General features: G+C 42.2%; 1 protein-coding gene across 9 annotated transcripts in view; it reads right to left on the bottom strand.

Annotated features, from left to right (window-relative positions):
• Nucleotides 1-839: 839 nt before the first annotated feature.
• Nucleotides 840-11,398, bottom strand: part of dtna (dystrobrevin, alpha) — a 37,331-nt gene continuing 26,772 nt past the window's right edge. For 5 of the 9 annotated variants that reach the window (XM_055883526.1, XM_055883524.1, XM_055883529.1 and 2 more), the window contains 9 exons: nt 9,817-9,930; nt 8,311-8,407; nt 7,139-7,159; nt 6,272-6,431; nt 6,070-6,159; nt 5,894-5,978; nt 2,732-2,861; nt 2,574-2,612; nt 840-2,447 (listed from right to left, as the gene is read on the bottom strand). In XM_055883526.1, coding sequence (XP_055739501.1) covers nt 2,595-2,612; nt 2,732-2,861; nt 5,894-5,978; nt 6,070-6,159; nt 6,272-6,431; nt 7,139-7,159; nt 8,311-8,407; nt 9,817-9,930 — 715 coding nt within the window. In that variant the 3' untranslated portion in view covers nt 840-2,447; nt 2,574-2,594. Of the gene's footprint in view, nt 2,448-2,573; nt 2,613-2,731; nt 2,862-5,893; nt 5,979-6,069; nt 6,160-6,271; nt 6,432-7,138; nt 7,160-8,310; nt 8,408-9,816; nt 9,931-11,379 lie in introns of those variants that run through there. The other 4 variants (XM_055883528.1, XM_055883533.1, XM_055883531.1 and 1 more) reach the window with 2 other exon arrangements.

Below are 11,398 nucleotides of genomic sequence, written 5' to 3'. Positions count from 1 at the left end.
CACAGCGTGTGTAGCAATGTCTGTGCAGGCACTCAAGAGAACAAACAATGAAAGTGAATGACGAGTAATAATTTGTGTTGAACCCAACGACTGGTTGGACCACCGCTTGTAGGAAAGAAACACAGCTAATTGTCGTGTTGCAAACATTATTTGGTTCTGGATGCTGAGATACTTCTTCCTCTGCAGGGGGCAGGCAATCAAGTCCTTCGTAGAGAGGAGGAAGACAGATGATGGAGTGGCATGTCAAGCAAGAGCAGGGGAGCAGACACAGAGGACAGAGCTGGCAAATCAATGAGACGATGGTTTCCGCTTCATAAATCAGGAGCAAGAAAGCATGAAAAACATTAGCATTTAAGATTACCTTGGCTGAAGTGATTAGTCAAAGGCCTTTTCTTTGGCCCAATGGATTATTTGACATAATTTAAGATGTTCAATACCAGCTGATGCCTGCATTTTTTTCGTACTGTTTTTAATTCTTTGTATTCAAGTTGACATAATTCCCTATGTGACAGGGATCCTATCTTACTGACAATAGCCAAGAGATACACCTATTGTAAGTGGGCAGTTTTACAAAAGTATGAGTGCAATGATCTCATCTAGCAATGGTTGTCTGCTTTTTTTGTTCTAGCTGGGATGGTATGTGATGAATTAGTGAGCTGTCAGCAGTAAACTAGTGTCAGATAATACATGTGGAGCAGTGAACCAAGCCTATGGGAATTCATAGTGCTAGCCCAGAATCCAAACTGATGTGCTCCATTTCACCATTGTTTCAGTTAATTCCAGGCTATGCAGTGCCAGGTGCCTTTCATAAGTGATGGAAAAAATAAGCAAGAAAGAGCTCATAGAGACAACATTCTCATGTTGTGTCAATTCTTTATTATGCATCATCACCAACATGCAAAATCACTGATATGAACTAGCTCAAAAATCGTACTACATATATTTCACACATTTATGATTTAAAATTGGCTTGCACCACTTCTTTTAAAGTGACTGGGTAACATTTTACACACACTGAGCTCAGGTATCAAGAGTGTGACTGTGAGCGTCTTTGAGTGTATGTTTGAGAGAGATTTGTGTGTGAGTGAGGAGAAAAACGCAAATAATTTGGTCAGAACATTTAAATGACAAAGCAACTTCAAAATCTATGGTAAGACAGTAGATATTGATTCTGAAACATGGTAAACAAACAATGTTCTCCGTTCTTGCAAGTGTAAACCTTTGAATCTGAAGTGCTATGAACAATGTTTTCCATTCTATTCTTCTTTAAGGTATTGTACTTCCTACTCCAATTTCATGTCTGTCATCACATCTTTAAATCTCAAGCAGGTATTAATAAAATAAACTCAACTATAACTCTTCATCAACATATAGCTATTAGTTAACTAAATCCCTCAGTAGACAATATCACTTTCCAGCATCAGATTTATCATAGGTTCAGCTTGTTCTTCCTATACGGTCTCATTCGCTTAGTATCACCTACAGGCTCAATAAACCAGGTGGAATTCAATTAAATATGCAACGTGGCAAACACAAAATACAGAAGATATAAATAACATTGTCCTTCTGCCACAAAGTTCTTACTAATAGCTAGTACTATTAACTACTAGGCAATATTTATGGGTGAATTAAACAATGTGATTTTGACAGTGATGAACATTTACATTTCAACAGTGGCAGAAACAATGTTAGCTATATGTTTCATTGAAGGTTTGTTTGTACCCCATCCAAAGGCGAGCTAGGCTAATCAGCTAAGGCAGTGCACACAATATGAGATATGTCAAAAGAAATACATTCTCTGACAAGCCACTCTTTCAATTGGTTAAAAGCAAAGATAAAAGGTCAAACAACACATACAAAAGCCAAACAACACCAGTAGTTAAAAATCCTTGGACTGGTAGGCCAACCTGGTCATAGGGGTCAGACATACTATAGCTAACCTCTAGGTTATAGACAGTTGTGCCTCAGTTTACACATCAACCAGGTTAATATTTGGATTCAAAAGCAATCTCACTGAAACACAACGGCCTGGTTTGTCCACCATACACCTACAACATATACTTGCACAACTCTTCAACAGCTCTTACCTAAACATAATATGATTCAAAATCAACAAATAATTCCCAATAAAGTTACTTGATTTTATGGCACCGGTGGTATAATAGACAGCTCTGCTGTTATATGATCTCTCCATATCAGTTCACAGTATTCACTTAGATATGCTGTTGGTTTTAAAAATAGATCTTTACATAATATAACTATGTATTCTATTGTTGGATTTAGCAGTGTCATAACTTTGATCCTTCCTTCCTGTCACTTCTTCTTCAGCTTGACTTGGAGATCATGTATGCGCGTGGACCATCATCTCCTCATAAGCCTCTCTGTGCCTTCTCTTCTCATCCATCTTCCAGTGTTTTTCTACTTTTGTTGCTTTGCATATTGTTTACCTGTTCAGAGGATAGGGAGTTAAATACTCTGCCCATCTGAGTTGGCATATAGTGTAGTGAGAAACAATATATTTCAAATTGTGAGAAGAGGTAGAAGACGACAGAGAAATTAATTAGGCTACTTACCACAAAACTGGTTCAACATGGTCATTGCTGCAATGTCACCTGTATGACACCAGGAACATTGCCAAAATGAAGAGAGAAGATTTCAAATAATAATATAAGGAATATGTTTTGTAATGCACTACTTCCCCTCATTTTAAATATATTTAACCATAGCTCACCATACGGGTTTTCTCTTGCTCCTGTCTGTGTTTTAGTAGTTCCTCCATCTTCAGCTCATCCTCCAGCACCTGAACCAGGTCGTTCTCATAGCACTCCTCCTCAACTCCACCAGTGTTCCTGCCACCAACACTATGGAGGTAAATCCAACATTACCATACTAAAATCTACTGTATATGATTGTGCAGCCTTTATAGATTCATAGATTCCTAGATCTGCACCAGTGCTTGACGTGGACTGAAATAGGTGCCAGTACTCATTTTGGGTGCCGGTACCATTTATATTCAGGTGCAGGAACCCCTCAATACTTTTGAGCTAATATTCTATTTGAGGTGCAAAAACTCAGTTCCGGTGAGCTTCTGCCCAAGTCAAGTACTGATCTACATACTGCATACTGCATCAAATCAAACTTTATTTGTCACATGCGCTGATATACAACAATTAACCATCACTGCAGATCAAGAAGAGTTATGAAAATATTTACCAAATAAACTAAAGTAAAACATTTAAAATAATAAAAAGTAACACAATAACATAACAATAACGAGGCTATATACAGGGGGTACCGGTACTGAGTAAGTGTGCGAGGGTACGTACAGTTTAGTTAAGGTAATTTGTACATGTAGGCAGGGGTGAAGTGACTATGCATAGATAACAAACAGCGAGTAGCACCAGTGTACAAAACAAATGGAGGGGGGTGGGGGTCAATGTAATAGTCCGGTGGACATTTGAGAAATTGTTCAGCAGTCTTATGGCTTCGGGGTAGAAGCGACTGGAGTCTCTGAAAATTTTATGGACTTTCCTCTGACACCGCCTATTATATAGATCCTGGATTGCAGGAAGCTTGGGCTCTGAAGCGCCTTACGGTCAGACGCCGAGCAGTTGCCATACCAGGCGGTGATGCAACCGGTCAAGATGCTCTCGATGGTGCACATGTAGAACATTTTGAGGATCTGAGGACCCATGCCAAATCTTTTCAGTCTCCATAGGAGGAAAAGGTTTTGTCATGCTCTCTTCACGACTGTCTTGGTGTGTTTGTACCATGATAGTTTGTGGGTGATGTGGACACCAAGGAACTTGAAACTTTCAACCCACTCCACTACAGCCCCGTTGATGTTAATGGAGGCCTGTTTGGCCTGCCTTTTCCTGTAGTTCACGATCAGCTACTTTGTCTTGCTCACATTGAGTGAGAGGTTGTTGTCCTGACACCACACTGCCAGCTCTCTGACCTCCTCCCTATAGGCTGTCTCATCATTGTTGGTGTTCAGGCCTACCACTGTTGTGTTGTCAGAAAACCTAATGATGGTGTTGGAGTCGTGTTTGGCCACGCAGTTGTGGGTGAACAGGGAGTACAGGAGGGGACTAAGTACACATCCCTTAGGGGCCCCCATGTTGAGGGTCAGCATGGCAGACATGTTGTTGCCTACCCTTACCAACTGGGGGCGGCACGGCAGCAAGTCCAGGATCCAGTTGCAGAGGGAGGTGTTTAGTCCCAGGGTCCTTAGCTTAGTGATGAGCTTTGTGGGCACTGTGGTGTTGAATGCTGAGCTGTAGTCAATGAACAGCATTCTCACATAGGTGTTTCTTTTGTCCAGGTGGGAAAGGACAGTGTGGAGTGCGATTGAGATTACGTCATCTGTGGATCTGTTGGGGCGTTATGCAGATTTGAGTGGGTCTAGGGTATGCGGGAGGATGCTGTTGATGTGAGCCATGACCAGCCTTTCAAAGCACTTCATGGCTACCGAAGTGAGTACTACGGGTCGGTAATCATTTGGGCAGGTTACCTTCACTTCCTTGGGCACAGAGACTATGGTGGTCTGCTTGAAACATGTAGGTATTACAGACTCAGTCAGGGAGAGGTTGAAAATGTCAGTGAAGACACTTGACAGTTGGTCCGCGCATGCTTTGAGTACACGTCCTGGTAATCCATCTGGCCCCTCAGCTTTGGGAATGTTGCGGATGCGGATGTTGCCTGTAATCCATGGCTTCTGGTTGGGATATGTACGTACGGTCACTGTGGGGACGACGTTGTCGATGCACTTATTGATGAAGCCGATGACTGAGGTGGTGTACTCCTCAATGCCATTGGATAAATCCCGGAACATATTCCAGTCTGTGCTAGCAAAACAGTCCTGTAGCGTAGCATCAGCGTCATCTGACCACTTCCGTATTGAGTCACTAGTACTTCCTGCTTTAGTTTTTGCTTGTAAGCAGGAATCAGGAGGATATAATTATGGTCAGATTTGCCAAATGAAGGGCAGGGGAGAGCTTTGTATGCATCTCTGTGTGTGGAGTAAAAGTGGTCTAGAGTTTGTTTTCCTCTGGTTGCACATGTGACATGCTGGTAAAAATGTGTTAAAACTGATTTAAGTTTGCCTCCATTAAAGTCTCCGGTCACTAGGAGCGCCCCTTCTGGGTGAGCATTTTCTTGTTTGCTTATGGACTTATAGAGTTGGTTGAGTGTGGTCTTAGTGCCAGCATCGGTCTGTGGTGGTAAATAGACGGCTACGAATAATATAGATGAGAACTCTCTAGGTAGATAGTGTGGTCTACAGCTTATCATAAGGTACTGTACCTCAGGCGAGCAATACCTCGAGTCTTCTTTAATATTAGACAAAAAGACACACACCCCCACCCCTCGTCTTACTAGACGTAGGTTCTCTATTCTGCCGGTGCATGGAAAATCCCGCCAGCTCTATATACAGTTCTTAATGTCCCGTTGGTAGGATAATCACAATCGTAGGTCATCAATTTTATTTTCCAATGATAGCATGTTAGCAAGTAGAATGGATGGCAGTGGGAGTTTACTCGCTCGCCTACGGATTCTCAGAAGGCAGCCCGATCTGCGTCCTCTTTTACTCTGTCTTTTCTTCACGCAAATGACCGGGATCTGGGCCTGTTCCCGGGAGAGCAGTATATCCTTCTCGTCGGACTCGTTAAAGGAAAAAGCTTCTTCCAGTTCATGGTGAGTAATAGCTGTTCTGATGTCCAGAAGTTATTGTTGGTCATAAGAGATGGTAGCAGCAACATTATGTACAAAATAAGTAAATAAATAAGTTGTAAACAATGCAAAAAAACTAACAAAATAGCACAATTGGTTAGGAGCATGTAAAACGTCAGCCATCCTATTTGGCGCCATCTATACAATGGCATACTGTATTTACCGTGGTTTAGTGGTCATCTGTGCTAGAAGATCGGAAGTGGGAGAGGAGACCAGTTCCATGTTGCTCTCTGTCTCACTTCCAGCCTCTGAGGGAGACAACACAGTGTTAAAATGTTGCAAGGATGAGCAAAGTATACTTTCAAAAGTCAGATAGAAACAGTGAGACTATAGTATCACCTGAATTGAGCTCTTTAACCAATGAAGACATGGTGTTGGTGATGGAGTCAGCAGCAACAAGAAGGTCATTTCTCAAGTTTCTCCTGGGGCCTGGAGATAGAACAGAGCCTCTGTGAAGACTGCGGCTCTCCAGAACCAGTGTAGGCCAATCCACTCTCATCTGTAAAGTGTGTGTGTGTGAATACATGCACGTGTGTATTACCCTGAGCGAAGGCCTCCTGCACGTCTCCTCCCACACCCATGAGTGAGTCCTGAGGGGTGTGAGTGGGTGTGGTGCCGGTAGACTCTGACTGGGTTGGCATGGGGATGGGCCGGCTGACTGCGTGGCTGGGGGATGAGCGGGGGGAGCCAGGCCCCTGAGTCTGAAACAGGAAGTAGGGGTTTAGTGTGACTCTAGGTGTCCCTTCCTATCACTGTTTCAGTGGTAGTAGTAGTAGTAGTAGTAGTAGTAGTAGTAGTAGTAGTACACCAGTGCAGTAACAACCAGTGATTATCTTGATCAACATTGATCTATCTAATGTTGGTGGAGCTATTTTTATACTGAATGATTCCGTTATGAATCTCTATAGGTCTGTATGGGGAAATTAAAGTGGGGATTGTAGTTTTGGTCAAGAAAAACTCAAGGTCCTAATCATCATCACTGCTTAAAACCTCCAAGAAATGTATGTTATCATTCCCATATGTCAATTACAATGTTATAAGACCCAGTAATGGAGCAAAAAATCCTCAAGTTCAGACCAGCTGTGCTGAAAAAGCTGTTAGGTTATGCATATAAAAAAATATTCAAAAAAATACATCCATAATTGGTGAGCAACAAACATTGCACACATGCCATAATGAATTGTAAGTTCATTTAATAGCACTTTTCATTAAATCAAAATTATCTAAATATTTAACATGCTGTTAGTTCAACTGACTGCTGCATTTTCATTTCCAATGAGAGCTGATAAACATATTGTCAGCAAAACCACAAACAAACAGAATATAATCACATTCATTTGTCCCCAAGTCTCTTCACATCTCTTTGAAAGAAGCATTAGTTATTTTTAGGTTTTACAGACAGACTTACAGCTTGCTTCCTTTCCTCCTCCTGTTAAGAAAAAATGTTATTCATTTACCGTCCCAAAAAACACACAATAGCATAATCATTCAATGAAGACAATTTCTTTCACATGTAAAAACCTATTGGGATTTTCTGCCTAGGCCTAAAGCAAGTCTGATGCTAGCATGCTAATGCTAGGTAGGGCTAACGGGATTTGCATTGATCCTTTCAGTTGAGTAATTCGATCGATAGCCTTACCACTTAAGCCAGTAGAGTAAGCAGTTTATGTCAGAATTCTTAAACCCCTTTCTCTATCCATTATTGTTGTGACTGACTCTCCAGCTGAATATTATCCTATATACTGTTTTATTATGTGAAAGTGATGTTGATTGTATATTGTCAGTGGTCATAATCCACTGTCCTTGGGTAGACAGACCAGAAGAAGGTCTGTTAAATCGTATATCTCGATATCTTAACATGGAAGAAACTGGGGAACACAAAGTCATTTTTGATAAAGACAGAGTTATGGGCTATGGTCAGAGGATGAGAAGGGAAGACCTGTCAAGACCAGAGCAACGCCTCAGGATTTACTAACACCAGGGAAGTTCCTTAGTGAAAGTTCAACAAGTGTGCCCTCTAGTGGGCAAATAATGAAACGTGCATTCTATTTTCTCTCCTCCCCAGTCCCTCCAGGATTTAGCTGGAGGGATATTTGTGGGCAAAAATGATTGATTTTGCAGCGGCTATTCTGATATTTAGCATGATAATATGCAATGATTTTGTCCAATTTGTCGCAAAAAATGCGCTGACGAGGGAACGTTTGTTGACGTTTGACTTGATTGAACCATATTGGCCCAGCGTCGTTAGAGTTTGGCCGGGGTAGGCCGTCATTGTAAATAAGAATTTGTTCTTAACTGACTTGCCTAGTTAAATAAAGGTTAAATATTATTATTTTTTATTTTTTTAAATGTGGTAAATGTGCGCTGAATGGTTGAAATTGCGAGCCCTCTTTTTGTACTGCGCTGCAGAGCCAGTTTTATGCAGAAATAGTGCGGTGATTGGTCAAATTTTCAAGCCCTCGCAAATACATTTGCAAAAATGTTGCGATCACAGAATCAAGATTTCTGGAGGGGACTGAGTAGGCCTACATTATAGTAGAAATGAAACTGTATTGCATGCACAGTGCGTTTCTTACGCACCTTCAGCAGCAGCATCAGCTGCTCCAGCTGTACCATGAGTTCCCTGCGACTCTCCTGCAGAGCAGACATCCTCTGCTCCAGCTCATCTTTGCGTTGCCTGGTTGAGGAAAAACAACCATAATATATATATGTACACACTACATGACCAAAAGTACGTTGACACCTGCTCGTCGAACATCTCATTCCAGAATTATGGCCATTAATATGGAGTTGGTCCCCCCTTTGCTGCTATAACAGTCTCCACTCTTCTGGGAAGGCTTTCCACTAGATTTCGGAACATTGCTGCGGGGACTTGCTTCCATTCAGCCACAAGAACATTAATGAGGCCTGGCACTGATGTTGGGTGATTGGTTCTGGCTCGCAGTCAGCGTTCCAATTCATCCGAAAGCTGTTCGATGGGGTTGAGGTCAGGGCTCTCTGCAGGCCAGTCAAGTTCTTCCACACCGATCTCAACAAACCCTTTCTAAATGGACCTCGTTTTGTGCACGGGGGCATTGTCATGCAGAAACAGGAAAGGGCCTTCCCCAAACTGTTGGCACAAAGTTGGAAGCACAGAATCGTCTAGAATGTCATTGTATGCTTTAGCGTTAAGATTTCCCTTCACTGGAACTAAGAGGCCTAGCCCGAACCATGAAAAAGAGACCAAGACCAAAAAGTGCTCTTCACTGAAGATTCACAGTTTTGTCTCACCAGGAGTGATGGTCGAATTTGCGTTTATCGTCGAAGGAATGAGCTTTACACCAAGGCCTGTACTCTGGAGCGGGGTCGATTTGGAGGTGGAGGGTCCGTCATGGTCTGGGGCGGTGTGTCACAGAATCATCGGACTGACCTTGTTGTCATTGCAGGCAATGTCAACACTGTGCGTTACAGGGAAGACATCCTCCTCCCTCATGTGGTACCCTTCCTGCACGCTCATCCATACATGACCCTCCAGCATGACAATGCCACCAGCCATACTGCTCGTTCTGTGCGTGATTTCCTGCAAGACAAGAATGTCAGTGTTCTGCCATGGCCAGCGAAGAGCCCGGATCTCAATCCCATTGAGCACGTCTGGGGCCTGTTGGATCGGAGGGTGTGGGCTAGGGCCATTCCCCCCAGAAATGTTAGGGAACTTGCAGGTGCCTTTGTGGAAGACTGGGGTAACATCTCACAGGAATAACTGGCAAATCTGGTGCAGTCCACGAGGAGGAGATGCACTGCAGTACTTAATGCAGCTGGTGGCCACACCAGATACTGACTGTTACTTTTGATTTTGACCACCCCTTTGTTCAGGGACACATTATTCAATTTCTGTTCGTCACATGTCTGTGGAACTTGTTCACTTTATGTCTCAGTTGTTGAATCTTGTTATGTTCATACAAATATGGACACATGTTAAGTTTGCTGAAAATAAACGCAGTTGACAGTGAGGACATTTCTTTTTTTGTTGAGTTTATATGCACACATTTAAATGTCCATTTACATGCTAAGATTTTTTTTTTTTAAAGAAACTTGATATGGGTCTACCTGAGAAGACGTAGCTCGGCCAGCAGAGTGGGGTTCTGTTGGGCGGTGCCCGTTGGCGGCTGGGAGGCCTGCTCGTGCTGCACTCGCAGGCGCTGGATCTCTTGCAAGATCTCTCTGTGATACACACGTACACACATGCCAGTTGAAGCTAGTATATCACATATGTAAACTTTCTGAAGTATAACTGAACAAAAATATAAACGCAACATGTAAAGTGTTGGTCCCATGTTTCATGAGCTGAAATAAAAGATCCCAAAATGTTCCATAAGCACAAAAAGCTTAATTCACTCAAATGTTATGCACACATTTGTTTACATCCCTGTTAGTGAACAATTCTCTTTGCCAATATAATCCATCCACCTGACAGGTGTGGCATATCAAGAAGCTGATTAAACAGCATGATCATTACACAGGTGCACCTTGTGGTGGGGACAATAAAAGGACACTCTAAAATGTGCAGTTTTGTCACACAAAACAATGCCACAGATGTCTCAGGTTTTGAGGGAGTGTGCAATTGGCATGCTGACTGCAAGAATGTCCACCAGAACTGTTGCCAGATAATTTACCATAAGCCGCCGAAACTGAGGAGGAGTATTTCTGTCTGTAATAAAGCCCTTTTGTGAGCGGAAATTCTGATTGTCTGCGCCTGGCTCCCCAGGGGGTGGGCTTGGCTCCTAAGTGGATGGGCCTATTCTCTCCCAAGCCCACCCATAGCTGCACCCCTGCCAAGTCATGTGAAATCCATAGAATAGTGCATAGAATAATCCATAGAAATCCATAGAATTATTTATTTATTTAAATTGAATGATTTCCTTCAATGAACTGTGACTCAGGAAAATCGTTGAAATTGTTGAATGTTGCATTTATATTTTTGTTCAGTATGGTTTTGTTTTGTGCAATTCAGATGGTGTGTTTTGGCTTACAGGTGTGGTCTAGGGACGGCAGGTAACCTAGCGGTTAGAGTGTTGGGCAGGTCACCAAAAGGTTGCTTGTTTGAATCCTCTAGCTGACAAGGTGAAAAATCTGTTGATGTGCCCTTGAGCAAGGGACTTCAACCTAATTGTTCCAGGGTCGTTGTTGATAATGGCTGACCCTGGCCGTGAACCACTCTTAGGGGGAGTTGGGATATGCAAAAAACAGATTTCCAGTTCACACATGCATATAATATACAAACTTGTACATGTGTGAAATAGGACATTTCCTAAGCACCAAATTATTATTATTATTATTAAGAGCTAGCTTGACTATATTAAGTCTACCACAACCACATCAAGTAATTTGACTTGCTGTCAAATTTTTCTGGTACTACCATGAAAACAGGGCTACAGCCAAGGGCTGTCACTAGGGTTGGGAAGTATACCGTATATACCGTATTCCTCAGTATTTTGAAATGCTCACGGTATGATTTTCAATACCGTAGAAAAAATGTGTGGTTTGTTTTTGAATACATTTTGAAATTTGTACTTTTTAAATAAATACCTGCAGTCAACTTGTGCATTAATAGATGAAGCAAATCGCATTTTTCATTTCACCTGTTAGATAATGTTTTATCATGAAGCTTACCGGTAGTTCACCAAAACAG

The sequence above is a fragment of the Salvelinus fontinalis genome, chromosome 26 (assembly GCF_029448725.1).
Source record: "Salvelinus fontinalis isolate EN_2023a chromosome 26, ASM2944872v1, whole genome shotgun sequence".
Lineage (NCBI taxonomy): Eukaryota > Metazoa > Chordata > Actinopteri > Salmoniformes > Salmonidae > Salvelinus > Salvelinus fontinalis.
The sequence above is the reverse complement of the archived record's forward strand: the minus strand, read 5'-3'. Positions and strand labels throughout refer to the sequence as shown.